The sequence below is a fragment of the Salvelinus sp. IW2-2015 genome, linkage group LG35, assembly GCF_002910315.2.
Source record: "Salvelinus sp. IW2-2015 linkage group LG35, ASM291031v2, whole genome shotgun sequence".
In the NCBI taxonomy this organism is placed as follows: Eukaryota; Metazoa; Chordata; class Actinopteri; order Salmoniformes; family Salmonidae; genus Salvelinus; species Salvelinus sp. IW2-2015.
Genome location: NC_036874.1, coordinates 5651552 through 5671065, shown reverse-complemented (window position 1 = coordinate 5671065; position 19514 = coordinate 5651552). Strand labels below are relative to the sequence as shown.

The 19514-nt window shown below is 42.2% G+C and overlaps 1 protein-coding gene across 1 annotated transcript; it reads right to left on the bottom strand.

Moving 5' to 3' along the window:
* Positions 1 to 349: 349 nt before the first annotated feature.
* dcst2 (DC-STAMP domain containing 2) lies at positions 350 to 19440 on the bottom strand. The gene is given in 16 exon segments (XM_070437326.1): positions 350 to 1252; positions 1369 to 1599; positions 1883 to 1987; positions 2471 to 2635; positions 2854 to 2984; positions 6259 to 6359; positions 11178 to 11345; positions 11883 to 12047; positions 12298 to 12455; positions 13651 to 13864; positions 14046 to 14111; positions 16450 to 16644; positions 16780 to 16881; positions 17119 to 17289; positions 19038 to 19300; positions 19412 to 19440. Coding segments are annotated over 16 exon segments (2580 nt in total). The 3' UTR covers positions 350 to 936.
* Positions 19441 to 19514: the final 74 nt, after the last annotated feature.

Genomic DNA, 19514 nt, shown 5'->3' with positions numbered 1-19514 from the left:
AAATAATAAACAGATAATTAATTACTTAAATATTATTAATGGCAAGAAAATAACTCTTACAAGGTGATATATCATACCTTCGTCGCCATTGAGTCCGTTTTGGTCTGTCCAGTCAAGAGGAAACGGACTAAACTTTTCTTGTCAGCGTTCCATTGCCATCCTGGCTGGAATCTCGTATCCTCCCACAAAAAAAAACTGGATTCCACCCCCGCATCAGACAAGGAATGGGGAGGAGAAACACCGAAATTTAACACTGGGCCTGTATAACGAACTGAGGGTGGAAACATGAGACGTGTGTGTTGTTATTCAGTTTACTTATTTATTGTACTTTTTAATTCCAACTTTGTGGGCGTTTACAACTCCATTTACAAAGTCATAGTGTCCTTATCTGTTTCCAACTTTCCACAGAGACATACAAATATGAATATCACAAAACAGTCTTTGACTAACATTATAAAATGTAAATCTTAAATAATGTATTTATTCTCTTAAAATGGTCCTAAAATGGTCAATCCACAATCCATGACATCAGCTTGTACTATTCATCCTTCAAAAAAACTATTTAAGGTCATTGACCCTATAGCATCTAAGGTTATCATCAGTTTGATTATAAATGAAGCGCTGGAGTGCAGGTGATTCATGCAGTGCATTCCACTGGCACTAAAGCATAAATGGTGGGAATTTAACCAAAACCAAAGCTCATTTACATTCTAGATTTGGAGAACACTTCAAATGCATCTACTAGTTCACTATGAAGTTCCCCTATTTTTAATCGCACTTACATATGGAAAATAAATGGGCTAATGCTTTGATAACATGGACATTTTTTATTTTAATACTAAATGAAATTGAAATCATTTAGAAAGTAATTTGCTCATCCCTATTAGCATCTGTAGCCTCTTTGTCACAGACTGCAGTGTTCTGAGCTGAGCCCAATTAGTTCCTTCTGAATGTCAGTGGAGCTGGTTGGTTAAGGTGGTCATCCCTGAGAAAGTTGCGGTTGTGGTCAAGGCTGTGGACTGTGACCGTTCTCAGGGATCCACACTGAGAGTGGTCAATCCGGCCAGAGGTGACAGAGTGAAACGAGGCGTCACTGTCTGAAGTGTCACTCTCGCACCCTTGGGTCTCCAGCCCCCRGCTCACACAGATGGCCGAGAGGGACAATGTTGGGTTGGGGTTGTGGTTATAGTCATCGTCACTAGGCTCAGGGTGGTCCTGTTCTGAGTAGTCTTGGTAAGTCATATCTGGCTCACTGGGGATGACAGGCAGAGATAATGAATGCTCAATTAAATGTCAGATCATGTTAATTCTGATGGWAATGACAGTAGTGATCATAATCATAAATATGAAGCGTCACATCTCCATTACCTGTGTTCAGAGTCACTGGGTGGACTGATATGACCACTACTGTCCCCACTGTCTCCTTCCACCAGCCCTATACTGCTGTAGGCTCCACGCTGCACCCTGCTCTCTGAGGGCCGCCGCCGGGTTGCCATGGAGATCCTTCTCTTCATCAGTCTCCTGGTGCCCCTGTGGGTGATGTGGGGGGAAGTTAGGGCGGCGGTCCACAGGCCCAGCTGCTCATCATCACTGGAGTCTCTGGAACATACAGGTTATACCACACAACTGCTATTCTGTATGACTAGGGGGCACATTCTAGTTCATTAATTCATTTTTATTCCACATTAGTTATATGTTTAGTTACTATGTGACAAATGGTTTCTAGTGACAAAATGCAATTGGGGCAAGTGAGTAATTTACTGTATCTTAAGTGTAGCCAAACAAAGTGTAACATGATAGTTAGGTGGTCAGCTAGAGTCTAACAGGTTTAACAGTCTAACAGGTGGTCATCATGAGTAATGTGCCCCTGTGGAAGACTCACAGCTCTTCCTCACAGTCCTCCTGAAAGGTCAGGGGTCCCATGCAAACTGCACACACCTGGCCCATACTCTGGAAGCACTGCTTACAGTATACCCCTGTGTAATGTTAAAACAGCAGATGGGTTAGAGTGCAACAAACCACAGTGGAGCAGTTGAATGGAACAGAAAAGTCAGATTGCCAAGGGGAACATAAAACTCATCAAGACCAGGGGCAATGTCACAAAATAATATCAAAGATATGGCTCGCAAATCTGGGTTAACATTCTGAAACAACAAGTAATCCCTAAGCGGTTTCAAAGAGTTTTGAAAGGGGTTTTGAGAAACACTCCTCGTGGTGCTTCACCAAAGGTGTTAGCTGATTTCTTATCCTTCTAGGGTGAGTCAACAGTTTAACAGGGTCAACTCCCTCACTGTACACACAGTAAGGTCAAACTCCATTTCATTTTACAAGGAAAAAGGAAAGATTTTATGACACTCAAAGAAAAGCGGTACATGAAAGGCAGGTAACATTTATGAGTTTGTAGAGTTTTTAAAGGAAACAGATCTACTTTTCAGGGAGGTCCTATAAACAAAAACAAAAATCCCCAAACAAAGACAACCTTAAAGGCCTGAGTTCGGCTGCTGTACCTTTACACTGAGGGGTGATGCATGTGACCATGCTGGGGTCYRRCTGTCCCTCTCCTCCCCTTCCACAGGCCATGCAAGAGACAGAGGACACCCCCAGAATTTCAGCCAGGTAGGACCCACCTGGGAGGCTAGATTAAAGAACACATCATTAGCTGTAATAACATTAGTGATGTGTCAAAGTTATCTGTACACACATCCACTATAAATATGTGTAATGTGTTACAGTCCTGGACTACTCTTGATTTGCATGGGCAAAGAAAATGCACTAGTTAAAATACTAATATGGTGAAAAATGCAAAATGGCTTCAAGAATGGGAGATTTAGGTGAAATTGACATTKATTTTACCAGGTTGTGAGTMTCTGGAGGAATCTGGTCCCCTCTCTGTCTGCCCTGCTCCTGGCTACAGACCTCAGCAGGGCTTTACCTAGAGACGTACGCTGGCTCTGGATCCTCCTGTGGAGGAGCTGCACCCGCTCCTGCCCCACAGAGGAACGAGAAACACCATTACCTGCTCTATGTTATGTTAAAAGTGTCTGGATCTGGAAAAGGTGCTGGACAAATAGAATTCATCTGCAGCCTGGCCCAGTTGATAATCTATAGAATTTCCTGATCATGCTTGTCAATCTCAGAGAGGAAATTAGACTGTCACCAGGGCAAGACAATAAATACCCATCGGCTGACAATAGACAAATACAGGTAATTGCCAAAATAAAGGAAACACTTGAGTAAATGAGGGATACAAAGTATTTTGAAAGCAGGTGCTTCCACACAGGTGTGGTTCCTGAATTAAWTAAGCAATTAACGTCCCATCATGCTTAGGGTCATGTATAAAAATGCCCAGTTGCCCATTATTTTGGCTACCATGGCTAGAAGAAGAGTTCTCAGTGACTTTGAAAGAGAGGTCTCAAAGCAGTATAGGGTGTTTAAAGGGTGTGTGTGTCTCAGTCACCAGATCTCAATTCTCAATCCAATTGAACACTTATCAGAGATTCTGTAGTAGCGCATGTTTACGGCGCCCTGTTTACAACGTGACGTATTTCATTACACCGTGCGTCATCTTCACGGAGTCTTGCCTCGCTACGGAACCGACAAGTGTATTGTTTGCAATGCAAGATGGAGGAGAGCCTGTCTCTCGTCAGAGATTGCATTTATTTAGTGAGATTACAAAATGTGACCTTTTCATTCAAGACAGGATAAATATATTGTTACAGCTGATAATAAAACATGTTTTGTTACTTTTTCCTCAACTTGTTTCTATAACTTTATAGCAAGTCAAGCTAGATTGCACTGCAGAACAGCTAGCTAAAAGCTAGTGCTAGGTTGACGATACCATTGTAGCTAGCGACCTCCACCTAATAATTATCAAAAACAAACGTTCTTACCATCACAATGAACTTAAAAAAGGGAGGCAACAGTTAACAGCCTATGTGTATTATTAAACATTACTATTAAATTAGTATTCACTTATAGGAAGTTGCTAGCTATCCCATAAAACCATTACCGAAAACAACATTATCTTCTGTGGTCTGGCAACTTCCTGTTCTTCGACGGACTCTGGCTGGACTGAAGATGACGCAAAATTTGAAAATTGTCAAAGTATGCAAACATTTCAAAGTGTGCGTTGTCCGTCCTGCAATGGAGCCTTCAACCGCAAGGGGGCATTGCATTTGCACTCCGTTGTGGACGTCTCCATTGAAATGCATGACATCCGGCGCAACGTAACGGAGTGCTTATGGGTAATGTGAACGAGGCTTAAAGACAGCGTTTCCCACCACCATTAATCTTAGGGATAGGCATTCCGCTAGTGGTACACCAGTCGACAACATCTGGAGAAATTGGAGGGCGTTTAATTCAAATAAATAATCGTAATATTAAACATTCATGAACTTACAAGTATCTAATATCATTTAAAAGCGTAAATTCTTGTTAATCTAATTCTTGTTAATCTAACTAAATCGTTGTCCGATTTACAYTAGGCTTTACAGCGAAAGCATACCATGKGATTGTCTGAGGATGGCACCACACAACATATTTTTCAACCAGCACAGGCTTCATAAAATCACAAATAGCGATGAAATAAATCACTTACTTTTGAAGATCTTTCTCTGTTTGCAATCCCAAGGGTCCCAGCTACAACATGAATGGTCGTTTCGTTAGATAAAATCCTTCTTTATATCCCAAAAAGTCTGTTTAGTTGGCGCCATCAATTTCAGTAATCCACTCGTTCAACATGCAGACAAAGGAGTCCAAAAAGCTATCGCTAAACTTCGTCTAAACAAGTCAAACGACATTTCTATTTAATCCTCAGGTGCTCTAAAATGTAAATAAACTATAATATTTCCTACGGAAAGTAGCATGTTCAATAGGAAAGTAAAATTAGTAAGCGCGCGCCCTCTTCCTCACGCGCCGAAAAGACTGATATTGTTCTGGTGCGCTCTTCACCAAAACTCCAAATTCTTGCTAGTTTTTCAYAAAACAAGCCTGAAACCTTGAATAATGACTGTTGACATCTACTGGAAGCCATAAGAATTGCAATCTGGGAGCCGGAATTACATAGGACCCATAGCTTCCATTGTAAGAGCCTGGGACCTAAAAAAAAATCTGGTTGGTTTTTCTTCGGATTTTCGCTTGCCATATCAATTCTGTTATAGTCTCGGATATTATTTTAACAGTTTTTGAAACTTCAAAGTGTTTTCTATCCAATGCTACCAATTATATGCATATCCTGGCTTCTGGACCTGAGTAACAGGCAGTTTACTTTGGGCACGCCCGTCAGGCGGAAATTCAGGAAACTAGACCCTATCGCTAAGAAGTTTTAACAAAACCCCAAATTATGGAATTTCTCATGGAAGAATGTTGTCGCATCCCTCCAAAAGATAGAGTTCCAGACACTTGTAGAATCTATGCCAAGGTGCATTGAAGCTGTTCTGGTGGCTTGTGGTGGCCTCGCGCTCTATTAAGACACTTTATGTTGGTGTTTCCTTTATTTTGGCAGTTACCTGTAGATCGAGTTGTGTGCACACAGACTAAGTTACGTTACGCAGACCCGGTGTCGATGCTCAACATTCTGTACATGGTTTCAATTCCATCTGATCCAACAGTCTAGTATAAAATGTAGTGACACTAAACCTGAAGCTGCTGGCAAAGTGTATGAACACTGGCATTAGAATGATTCAACACCTTCCCTGTCACACCAGTTTGTAATAGATCATGGCTGAGTGTGATGCTAACCGTGCCACTACTAGTATACAAACAATGACAAAGACCGCCACTATATAAGACCAGCATTCAATTTCTGTCTGTTCTTTTGTCCTGAAATCAAGATAAGCACATCTGTATTGCAGTGCAGTGCTGACCTGCCTGTTCCCCTGAAGTCTTGGCATTGTTTCAATTCTATGCATGGTTCACATTCCTCTTAGACTCCCAGACCAGCAGACTACTGCAGAACAAGTTCTATTGTGCCTGCCCAAAAACCACAACCTGAAGTGGCTATTGTGAACAAATCTATCTGTGGATCTTTTTATTTCAGTGTAGTTTTTATGTAACTGACAGCCCCTAACTCGCCAGTGTTTGCAGATCTAAAGAAAATGGATAGATGGAAGAAACAGCTAAGTCCACTGGAAAGGTATCCATCTATTACTACACCTACTTGGTTCCCTCAGATCAGCAAACACAGAAGTGGTAAGGACTAGAGGAGGGGGTTTGGGACTGGACAGATAAGGAGAGAGGTGTGACTGAGTAATAACGTACCCGTTCTCGTTTCGGGTGGTACCTGGCACACACAAGCCTCCTTAACCGCTTGACGTAGCTTCCAGCGAACACAATGAACAAGGAGAGTCCATAGAGGAATCCTGTGATAAGAGAGGAAGCAAAGCGAACAGGTTATTTTGGCCACTGGGTGTCAGTGTCTTAGCAAAAATATATATTTCCTTTCACAACAATTGTCCATTACAGAGACCCTGTAGAATTTACTCCATATCCCTAGGCCAAGAGCTAGATATAGATAACTGCCAAAATAAAGGAAACACCAACATAAAGCCTCTTAATAGGGAGTTGGGCCACCACGAGCCAGAACCGCTTCAATGCACCTTGGCATAGATTGTTGTGACTGGAGCTCTATCGGAGGGATGAGACACCATTCTTCCACGAGAAATTCCATCATTTGGTGTTTTATTGATAATAGAAAACGCGTTCTCAGGCACCGCTCCAGAATCACTTCCATGAGGGTTCAATTGGGTTGAGATCTTGTGACCACTATCGCCCTGTGGATGGGAGCATTGTCATCCTATGGAATCATAGCCATGGTAGCAAAAATAATGGCCAAAATAATTTTATACATGACCCTAAGCATGATGGGATGTTAATTGCTTAACATTAATTGCTTAAGCATCTGCTTTCAATATACTTTGTATCCCCCATTTACTCAAGCGTTTCCATTATTTTGGCAGTTAATGTTAGGGGCAAGTTCTACCAGATATTTTAAGGTTAATAGTCCCCAAAAAATATATTTACTGAACAAAAATATAAARGCAACATGTAAAGTGTTTGTGCCATGTTTCATGAGCTGAAATAAAAGATCCCAGATATTTTCCATATGCAGAAAAAAATTATTTCTCACACATTTTATGCACACATTTGTTTAAATCCCTGTTAGTGAGCATTTCTCCTTTGCCAAGATAATCCATCCACCTGACAGGTGTGGCATATCAAGAAGCTGATTAAACAGCATGATCATTACACAGGTGCATCTTGTGCTGGGCACAATAAAAGGCCACTCTAAGATGTGCAGTTTTGTCACACAACACAATGCCATAGATGTCTCAAGTTTTGAGGGAGCATACAATTGAAATGCTGACTGCTGGAATGTTTCCCAGAGCTGTTGCCAGATAATTGAATGTTAATTTCTCTACCATAAGCCACCTCCAACGTCGTTTTAGAGAATTTGGCAGTACATCCAACCGGCCTCACAACCGCAAACCACGTGTAACAACGCCAGTCCACGACCTCCACATCCGGCTTCTTCACCTGCGGGATTTTCTGAGATCAGTCACCCGGAGAGCTGATGATACTGAGGAGTATTTCTGCCTATAATATAGCCCTTTTGTGGGGAAAAACTCATTTTGATTGGCTGGGCCTGGATCCCCATTGGGTGGGCCTGGCTCCGAAGTAGGTGGGCCTATGCCCTCCCAGGCCCACCCATGGCTGCACCCCTGCCCAGTCATGTGAAATCCATAGATTAGGGCCTAATAAATTTATTTCAATTGACTGATTTACTTATATGAACTGTAACTCAGTAAAATGGTAGTTGACTATATTGCCACTCCTACTTGCCATCTCTTCAATCTAAGCCTACAGGAAAGTGTACCCTCAGGCCTGGAGGGAAGCAAAATTCATTCCACTACCTAAGAATAGCAAAGCACCCTTTACTGATTCAAACAGCCAACCAATCCTGCTACTGACCCTTAGTAAACCTTTGGGAAAAAATAGTGTTTGACCAGATACAATGCTTTTTCACAGTAAACAAATTAACAACTGACTTTCAGCACGCTTATAGGGAAGGGCACTCAACATGTACGGCACTGACACAAATGGCTGATGATTGGCTGAAAGAAATTGATAATAAGAAGATTGTGGGAGCTGTTTTGTTAGACTTCAGCGCAGCTTTAGACATTATCGATCATAGTCTGCTGCAAAAACATATGTTTTATGGGTTTACATCCTCTGCCATATTGTGGATTGAGAGTTACATGCCTAACAGAACGCAGAGGGTGTTCTTTAATGGATGCTTCTCTAACTTAAACCAATCAATCAATAAAATGCATTTATAAAGCCCTTCTTACATCAGCTGATGTCACAAAGTGCTGTACAGAAACCCAGCCTAAAACCCCAAACAACAAGCAATGCAGGTGTAGAAGCACGGTGGCTAGGAAAACCTCCTTAGAAAAGCCAGAACCTAGGAAGAAACCAAGAGAGGAACCAGGCTATGAGGGGTGGCCAGTCCTCTTCTGGCTGTGCCGGGTGGAGATTATAACAGAACAAGGCCAAGATGTTCAAATGTTCATAGATGACCAGCAGGGTCAAATAATAATAATCACAGTGGTTGTCGAGGGTGCAACAGGTCAGCACCTCGGTAGTAAATGTCAGTTGGCTTTTCATGGCCGATCATTCAGAGTATCTCTAACTCTCCTGCTGTCTCTAGAGAGTTGAAAACAGCAGGCCTGGTTGAATACCAAGTAGATTTAGGCATACCCCAAGGTAGCTGTGTTGGCCCCTTACTTTTTATATTTTTACTAATGACCTACCACTAGCCTTAATAAAGTCAGTGCATCCATGTACACTGTTGACTCAACATTATACACGTCAACTACCAGGGCAAGTGAAATCACTGCAACTTATAAAGATCTGAAGTCAGTTTTAGAATTGGTGGCTAGTAATAAGCTAGTCCTAAATATATCAAAACCTAAAAGCATTGTACTTGGAACAAATAATTTGCCAAAACAGTGGTTCCCAAACTAGGGATCGCCTGATATGAAAATGGGGTTGCGGGAGAATTTCCAAAATCCCCTCAAAATCTAAATATATACCTTTATATATAAATTATTCAAATCTAAAATCTAAAATGAAACCAGAGAGCGCTCTTAGATCATGGGAAAAGGCCGCACTTGACCGGTGCACTTGAATCATTCCCATGGTGAATGGCTAGGAGAGACTTTGATATTACCGGCTGCAATTGATATGGTGAAAACAATGTGTTGGGAGGCAGAGGCACAGAAACTCACTTCAATACCTTTGTCAGATAACACTGTTAAACAAAGAATGTATGCTATTGCTAGCAATCAAGAGGAAACTGACTGAATGACTCAAAAACTTCCAAGCTTATCCTCTCCAAATGGACGTCAGCTGTTAGGGCCGAGATGCCTATGCATTGACTTTTGTTTGCTATACATGTAGGGGGATGTTATTTACAAGGACATATTGTTCTGTCTCACGATTCCCAAGTATGAAACGACATATGGGATGTTGAGTGTGCTGCGTGGCTATATTGACGACGAACAGATTCCATATGGGATCGAATGGTGGACTTTTACACAGATATAGCTCCATCTATCACGGGACAGCGGGCAGGCCTCTGCACTCTAGTTATGAATGTGTCTCCCTCTGCAATATGGACGCATTGTATGATACACCGAGAGCAACTGGTGGCAAAAGAGCTGAGCATAGAACTCGAGATATACTGCAGCAGGTAACATAAATGGTTAACTACATCAAACCACATCCACTGAGCCCACGCCTGTTCGCAAAACTATGTGGAGATATGTGATCAGAGCATGGCAATGTTTCACATCGAGGCTTGGTGGTTATCAAGGGGGAGTGTTGGGGGAAAAAATGTGCATTGAGAGAGGAACTGTTGTCATTCACAATGGATATAAAAACAAAAAAAACAGACTTGGTTGACTTTCTGTGTAATGAAAAGAAAATAACAGAAAACAGCATCATCAGTAAGTGTCCCACACAAGTGATAACTGCTCACCTCCAACGCTTGGATGAGCACTTTGGGACGGACCTACTTCCCAATGCATTTGAATGTGATCCTGGCTCAGTTCACATGCCYGTAAGTGAAATTGAACAGCTGACATAGCTGTCATGTGACCAAATACTGCAGACAATGCATTCACGGGTCACTACGGAGGAGTTTTGGTTCTTGACTCAAAGGCAATACCCTGCTGTCTCCCTCTGAGCATTAATGCCGCGTTCAAAACAACTGGGAACTCAGAAATCTCTGACTTCCGTGCGCTCAAGGCAACTGGGAACTCGGAAAGAAATTAGCTCAGACTGGGAAAAATAGTTTTGAACGGTCATCCAACTCAGAATTCCAACTAAGGAACTCAGGCCTCTTTCTAGACCTCTGACTTTCTGTCCTGAAGATCACTGTCGTCATGATTTTAACTTGTATTTTTCAGAGTTCCCAGTTCCCACTTGAAAGCACCATAAAACTCATGGTAGGCTACCCTTCGCCAGTTTATATCTGTGTGAAGCTGGATTCAGTGCTCTCTTCTGCATTAAAACCAAATATCGATCCAGGTCGACCACGCCCCCTGACTTTGAGAAGCTCCGATGCAACATGAATCAAGCACACCCATCTCATTAGTGGTGGTGAGATAAGGGACATTATGTCAGACTAATTTGCAACTGACTGCTCTACATTAAAAGTATGTGATGGTGAGTTGAGAAGACAATCAGAAAAACTGTTAGAATGTTTTTAATTTCACTGCCTTAGCCCCCCCCCCCCACAAAAAGTAAACATTGGCTGTAAATTGTATAKATTTTTTCACATGGCTTGGGGTCACCAGAATTGTCAGGTTTGGGAACCCCTGCGCTAAACCCTAAACCTAATCTAAATCTTTTAATGAACAATTGAGCAAGTTGAGGAGACTAAACTGCTTGGTCTAACCCTAGATTGTAAAATGAAATGGTCAAAACATATTGATGCAACGATGGGGAGATGTCTGATAAAGCTCTGCTCTGATTTCGGACATCATTATCAACAAAACAAGTCCTACAGGCCCTAGTTTTATCACACCTGGACTACTGCCCAGTCATATGGTCAAGTGCCTTGGTAGCAGCTGGGGATCCTAGTAAATACTAAATAATACTAGTCTAGGTGTTACCTATGAGCATATATCCTGAGTGGTCTGGCTCTGAAGGCTCCATCAGACACTTCTTGCTGAGAACAGTGATGTTGCCCTTCTGTAGAATGGCGAAGGCAGCCACTATGTCCTTGAAGATGTCCGAGGCATAGCCTGTGCCATTTACTTCCACCGCCACTACGATGGGTGCTAGAGAGAGCAGAAAGAGAGAACAATGTCTTGGATGATGTTGTTCGTTCCAAATATGGTTTGATATACAATTTCATTAGAATAATCTGTACTATAGTATTTCATTGGAAACTGATGTCCAGTTTAATTCCTTGATTGTACTAAATAGAATGGAGTAAAGTGATGTTCAGGACAAGTCTCAGGTTTCAGGCAAGGTTACTCATCACACCAAACAACCACTTTCTCTCATAAAATAAACTGTTCATTATGTCTAAAAAAACTAAGTCCAAAATATCAGCCCAAACAAAATGTGTACAAATAAAATAGCTTAAGACTTGGTTTGTTTGCAGTGTTTCTGGTTTCATTCAGGTAAACATCATTTTTGGAAGCAATAACGAATGCAGACATTATACCTCTCGTCTATTTCTGTTTTTAACCATGCACCTGTGAGTACACTGATGGGTGGGGTGGCTAGTAAGATTTCCAATGTATTTATTACAGTAAATAACGTTGAACTGAACATCATCTATTTATTTCCCTGGAGCCAGACTGTCTCACCTCTGGCTACGATGTCCCCCTGGGCTTGGTGGTGCACCAGGTCAAACATCCAGAAGACCACCAGGTCCAGCGCCACCACCAGGCATCCCATGGCTATGTGCCTGAGAATGGACACTGCGCTGAGGGCAGCCGTCTGCCGCTCCCTGGCCGTCAGGTACACTGAGACTAGAGGACAGAAATGGGAAAGGGGAGGTTAGGTGGGTGTTTTCACTGCCATGACATCAATGTTACACTGACTTTCTCTTTCACCTTTCTAGACATTTATGTTGTTGTTGTTCTCTCTCATTTTCTAACTTCTCTATATCCTTTCGCTTCATACCTTTTCTCTCAACACCCACACTGCTTCCTCCCTACAATCCATTTATCTTATCTTCTCCTCTTTCCTGTGCATTCCCTCTCTTCCTGCTCCACTCACATGGTCTGATGTAGGTGCGGGCCTCTCTCTGGCTGAGCGGTTAGACAGGAGGTTTTCCCTCTCTAGCCAATCTCTCCTTGAGCTCCTCAAACTGCTCTGTGATGTAAGTGTTGTCAAAGTCATCCTGGTGCAGGTACTTGTGTTTGTACAGGACAGCCCTTTAAAAACACACACACACACACAGAGTATAGAGCAGGGTTTCCCAAAATCAGGGGAAACCCTGCTATAGAGTATACCGCTCCTTGTCAAACCTTGTTTGCATGACCCATGTGAATGAATATAGACTCACCGTAGGTACATTAGCAGCAGAAGGAAGAGACCTATGTAGGCTATTAGCCCCATCACTTCCTGGAAACGTCCCAGCTACACCGACACTTCCTCCATCATATCCTGTGACACCTGTTGCAGCGACTGACTGGTGTTCACATTCATGTCAAAGTGCATAGAGGCCGATATGTTGAACTCAAACTCCATCTTCTCGAAAGCTGCTATGGTTGCTGGAAGAGAGCAAAGAGGCACTTCAAGAATGTGCCACTGTGCATTTGTGACTGTTTAGAATGGTCATCAAAAAGGAGTTACAGTAGAGTTATGCAATTGAAAAATGTTCTACCTTATAATAGTTTCTACTACTTCTCTATTCCAAGGGCAAGGTTTTTGTACCTCTGCACTTTACTTATGGGCAGCAATCTTTGTCTTCATGTGGCCAACAATGTAAGAAGGGATGATGCAAAACAGCTGACCAACTGACATGAGAGGAATGTATTGATAATTACTGTCCTCATACCTACAAATGACATAACCTCTAGCTAATTTACGTGACAAATGCATCTCTGCATCACAGGCTGTATTCATTGTCTCATAAAACCATTGTGAACGGTCATTAAAAGTAAACCCAAGTGTCATGTCAGGTTTATAAGACAGCATTATATAGGATTTATGACTCATAGTTTAGCAAGTGAAATGCCACCATTCACTTTATGCTGAGAGCAGCATTCTAGATCTCCCAAAGGCCAGGAAGTGCGTTTCATCTTTTCTTTCTCTTCCTCCTGTCTCTGGCCCTCGGGTCATGTTTGGATTAAAAAGTCACCAGTGCCCGGCTGGCTCCTGGCTGGCCCGAGAGCNCACACACACACACACACACACACACACACACACACACACACACACACACACACACAGTATAGAGCAGGGTTTCCCAAAATCGGTCCTGGGGTCCCCCCGGATGCAAGTTTTGTTTATTGGACTATACAGCTGAGGGGGCCCCAGGACCAGAGGGGGGAAACCCTGGTATAGAGTATACCGCTCCTTGTCAAACCTTGTTTGCATGACCCATGTGAATGAATATAGACTCACCGTAGGTACATTAGCAGCAGAAGGAAGAGGCCTATGTAGGCTACTAGCCCCATCACTTCCTGGAAACGTCCCAGCTCCACCGACACTTCCTCCATCATATCCTGTGACACCTGCTGCAGCGACTGACTGCTGTTCACATTCATGTCAAAGTGCATAGAGGCCGATATGTTGAACTCAAACTCCTTCTTCATCTTCTCGAAAGCTGCTATGGTTGCTAGAAGAGAGCAAAGAGACATGCACCAGAATGTGCCACTGTGCATTTGTGACTGTTTAGAATGGCCATCAAAAAGGAGTTACAGTAGAATGATGGTATTAAAGAATGTTCTACCTTTGAATAGAGAAGTAGGTGAAACTATTATGAGGGCAAGGTTTTTGTACCTCTGCACTTTACTTACGGGCAGCAATCTTTGTCTTCATGTGGCCAACAATGTAAGAAGGGATGATGCAAAACAGCTGACCAACTGAAATGAGAGGAATGTATTGAGAATTACTGTCCTCATACCTACAATGACATAACCTCTAGCTAATTTACGTGACAAATGCATCTCTGCATCACAGGCTCTATTCATTGTCTCATAAAACCATTGTGAACGGTCATTAAAAGTAAACCCAAGTGTCATGTCAGGTTTATAAGACAGCACTATATAGGATTTATGACCCATAGTTTAGAAAGTGAAATGCCACCATTCACTTTATGCTGAGAGCAGCATTCTAGATCTCCCAAGGGCCAGGAAGTGTGTTTTATCTTTTCTTTCTCTTCCTCCTGTCTCTGGCCCTCGGGTCATGTTTGGATTAAAAAGTCACCAGTGCCCGGCTGGCTCCTGGCTGGCCCGAGAGCAGCGGTGGATATGAAACAATAATTCATGTGAAAAGAAAACATGGGAGGCAGATGGATGGAGGGGGGAGGCAGAAGGACGGAGGGTGGAGGCAGATGGATGGAGGGAGAGGCAGAGGGACGAAGGGTGACTCACGGCTGCGCTCCTCCTGGGAAATGTGAAAGGAAACCTGAGAGCGGCGTGGGGCTGGAGGGTTTTGACAAGGCCTTGGCCCCTAAGTTACCCTGCCCTCCTAGGCTAAAGAATAACACAGCGCACCGCAGAGCTGCTAGAGAGGAGGGCTGTGCTGTACCTCTACACTGATGTCAACCTCACAACAATGGGTGATCTATTTTTCCATGAGCTAACATATTTATAGTCAGCACTTTTTCACCGAAATAAAAAAAAACAAACAGGCTTGGGTGCGAAAAAAGGGAACATTTTAACTGAGTTTCAAAAGATTTTAAACCACTGACAACCCAGCTAGCACATAATGTTCTGAGAACCTTAATATATTGCTTAGAGCTTGGTGAGAGCATGGTTATCCTATGGTTATTTTGCATACAACCTTCCCATAACATTTCCTATAGGTTTCTTCATGGTTCTACTTAAAGTAATGTTCTCAAATTGTTCAGAGAACGTTAAGAAACAATGTTCTTCTGTGGTAATTTTAGCATATGGTTTTCTACAGGTTTCCTCATGGTTCTATTTAAAGTCATGTTCTCCGAATGTTCAGAGAACATTAAGAAACAACGTTCCTCTATGTGAATTCAAGAACTTCAGCATAATGTTTTCTGCAGGTTTCCTCATGGTTCTATTTAAACATTAAGAACATTCTCAGGACATTAAGAAAACTTTCCATAAAAACTACAAGAAAACATTAACGTTTAAAGAACATAAACATTCCATTCTCAGCAACAACAAAACTCTCTCTATCCTCTATCTTGTTCAGTGTTTTCAGGTGTGTTGGCCACACCTGATCTTAATGAGTGCTTGTTTCCTTTAAAATAGGGTCTGTTTGAATTGACAGAAATTAACAGCTTTGCATTAGTTAAAAAACCTGGCATGCTAGTTCCATCCTCGTGACGCAGTGGACTAATTCCATGAATAGAGAGCAGAAGATCATAGGTTTGAATCTCACTGACACCATGCCACAATAAAAATCAAATGTGCTTGCATGATTAATGCCTAAGCAAATTAATTTCCATGTGTCCTATCTATGCATGGAGTTCAAAACAGTAAACCTAAGCTAGCAGTGTTATTAAAAGTCTTATTGAAACATTCTCCGAATGTTATTTAATTACCTTAAAATAACCTATCATTTCCATTCGTTAATAAAACCTCCCAGGAAAACTTTCAGGAAACAATAGGAAAACTTTCTCAGAACCTCCCTGCAACCTGAAAATGTATGTTCCCAGAACAGGTGAAATTTTTTGAAAACTTTTAGAAAAGCCTTAACGCTAAGGAAACTTATGGCTATGTTCCCACAACCAATGGGAAACCAAAAACGTACTTTCTCAAAACTGCTAAGGAACCAAATTTGCTAGCTGGGAATGACTTAAAAACAGAGAACAAACATCTCAGATAAAATATGTAATGGTTAGGAGGCAAGGCCCTAACAAAGTTGTTCATCAAAATGGCTCTTTAAGAGAAACATTGAGCTAAGACTGAGACAATGACAAGACATATATGACAACCTAATTATAACACTACCATAGATTTTCTTATTTTTAAACAACAGACACCTTCCACAGTGATTGATGTCATTTTCACATTTCCTTTGCTCTATTGATACAGCTGTATATGTGCTAAAGCCTCTCAGGTTCCTACTCTTGCGATTTGATCCTGCTTCTTTGTGGACAATAATTTATCCCTCTGACACTATGACAAACAGCTACCCTTCCTCTACTACTGACAGCTGACGGAAGTAAGGGTGAGTGAGGATAGTGATTCTACTGTATGATGGAACAACATGTCAACCAACCTCGAGCGAGACCACAGAGGGGGCGAAACCCATCCACAATGTGACAAAGGAAGTTGAACACAGACAGGAGCTCCATGCAGTCATCACGGGCATCATCAAACAGCTTGTTACACTTCTTATAGGGGGTGCCCAGTTTGTCATTACACACCTCGTCAATGCCAACCAGGAAGTGTAACACGTTTCTCAGGGAACGAGCTGTAACAGGAGGTAGAGGGCACAGAAATCAATGGAAGGCTTCATTTGGAGAGTTAAATTGTTAGATACAGTAACTGTCCTAACAATGTCTTCAAGTAATGACAGTGCTCGTATAAGCATGGCCCACAGACATACCTACATGGCGGACAGACTCAGTCAGGGCCTTGATTAAGTTCTGTACCCTCCCAGCCACGGAGTGGACATTTTTGGTGATCACTTTTATCTTGCCCAGCACAGCTGCAACAAGTGGACATTAGGAGCTTATAAGGGTGTGTGACATTGCAGAGCACTCAGATAGATTGTGTAGAAATTGTATTGTAAAAGGAGTCATCCACCATATTGTCTTCACCTGCAATGTCCTTCCAGTTCAGTGACCATGGAGAAAACAAAGCTAGTGTGAACTATTTGAGACACCATGTATAATGGGTGTAATTACAGCTGTGTGGTGTGATTTTATGGAACAGCTGGACTCACAGAGAAGAGGTGTAGCCGCTCGCTCCATCAGCTGCTGGGTCTGGTTCATGGCAAGTTCGGCCCCACACACCACGCTGTCCGCTGCACGGTCAAAGTTTTCCAGGGTGTTGGTCATGGGGCCCTGGACCAACATGGAGAAGATGAGGAACAGGAGGAAGTTCTTGCCCTTCACTGTGAGGAAATTCATTAAAAGGTGCGTTAGTGGTACCCAGAACAAGTTGGTCTACTGAGTAATGCGTTGTAGGTCATTCCTTCCACCCAGGGGCGTTTCTCAGATTTTTTTCTGGGGTGGCCAAGAACCAATTATGATGGCTGACCATGGGAAATCAGCAAACTGGATCACAAATAGCATAGAAAATTGGCTTAACTACTATGCAATGCATGGAATAACTGTTTCAACTGTTAATTTGTATCTGCCCTAATTTATTCAAATACATTCATTTGAAATGATCCATATGAATCCATATTCAAGTTATTGAGGATCTACACTGATCTCAAAAATGACCTTAGAATCCATATGATGGAAATCCGTCACACTAATGGAAAACTTTAACCCCTGAATGAACGRATAGTCGGGTTCTTTGGCTAAGCAAAAACAAGCAAAAATGACTCCAGCCATTATCACCTTGGCTGATTTAGCTTTATTCACCCATCGATAAGGGACATACATAACATTCTAGAACAAACACATGACATAGCCTACAGCAATTAGCTGCTACACACTAGCTCAGCACCGGGATTAAAAACTTGAGTTTATTTTCTTTTTTTTTCTTTTTTTCTTTTATTTTCCTGTCAAGTTAAACAGCAGTTACCTACACATCTTCTACCTCTGCACTGCTTTTGTCAACTCAGGGGCAGAAATCGGTGCTGGCATTTCTAACACACTAGCCCATTTGTTTCCCTCAAGGCTCCCACAACGGCCCATTTTTTCAGTTGAGACTCTCATTATAAGCCAGATCATGATAATTTTGCACAAAAAAAGTTAGACAGGCCAATTAGAAAGAATATGGACCAGCCCTTCTGGCATCTCCGAACTGACTGTCCTAAAGAGATTGTGCTAGTGGGTGAGCTACTAGGAAACGTCGCCAGCTGCTCACGACTCCTCTCTGAAAGATAGCCTACATAATGCTATATTTTTAGTAAATGTTTCTTTTCAAAGTGGGAAAAATGTTAACAGGTTGGAGGTGCCTGTGCCTCTATTATGTTCTTCTTCTGTGGGGTATTCTGGTGGACCATTCCATGTGTGGTAATACTGATGATTTGTCGCCACATATGGTTTACATAGTAGGTTATGATAACTAACGTGGCAGGTTAGGTGAATTAATGTAACAGGTTAGGAAAATGGTAAGGGTTAGGCTTAGCTACAATGCTAGTTGTCAACAATTGTTGTCCCCGACACTACCCCCCCATCAAGCCAGAATGGAAGAAATGTAAACAAACAATCTGTGGAAGACGAGTCATCAGTATCATAACACCACGGTAACCATGTGATTTTGAAACTGTGAGCTTATTGGTCCGTTTGAATTAATCATTTGTTTGCAGGTAGGCTATGACGAGGACGCACCTCCACCTGTTTCGTAGAAAATGGCGGTCTTTCCCTTCTACTGTCAGTGCCTACACCAGCCTGGGAAACATTATATCCAGTTTTCAGCAATCCCGTTTCAGTCTCTCTGTTTGAAAGGATGCACAATTCTGATATTTTTTCACACTAATTGGTGTTTACATAAATCACAGCAGATCTTTTTCAGAGCTAATCTGATTGTTAAAAATACCAATTAGTGGGGGGAAAAAATATCATAATTGGGCTGCCTGTCTAAATATTGCCAGTGTTGATTTGACTGGGTACATTTCAACGCACAGCACATATACCATTTGTTTTGTGGTATGGTTAAAACAATCTTCATATGTAGGCTACTCACTTGAACACAGCATTGGCATCATTAGCATAACATTCGCTCGCACACGGATGGAGAGGCCCATACCAAATGCTGAGAGGAAAGCTATGGCGATCGTGGTATACACGCAATACCACAGTCCTTGGTTCTGTATGAACAGTGCAGTCATTCCGTACACAGAGGCAAGGAATAGGCCAAACAAAAACCCGCRCAAACTACGCACAAGCCCACCGAGCCGAGGATCACGGAAAGGTTTGGTCTTGCTTCGTGGGCTTCGCCTTGGGAATCTGGGAGCCCTGTCAAAAAGGTTAGATATTTAGGCTAAACTTACCAATGACAACATTATGTAGTAAGCCTATGCATCTCAATAATATCAATTTGACAATTTATTTCCTTACCGCTTGAGGACCCCCCTCAAACACTCCATCGCGGCTTGGCCACTTTGCACGAACCTTTGAAAAAGACCATGTATGCTATGCTTCCCCATAGACATAAGATTTG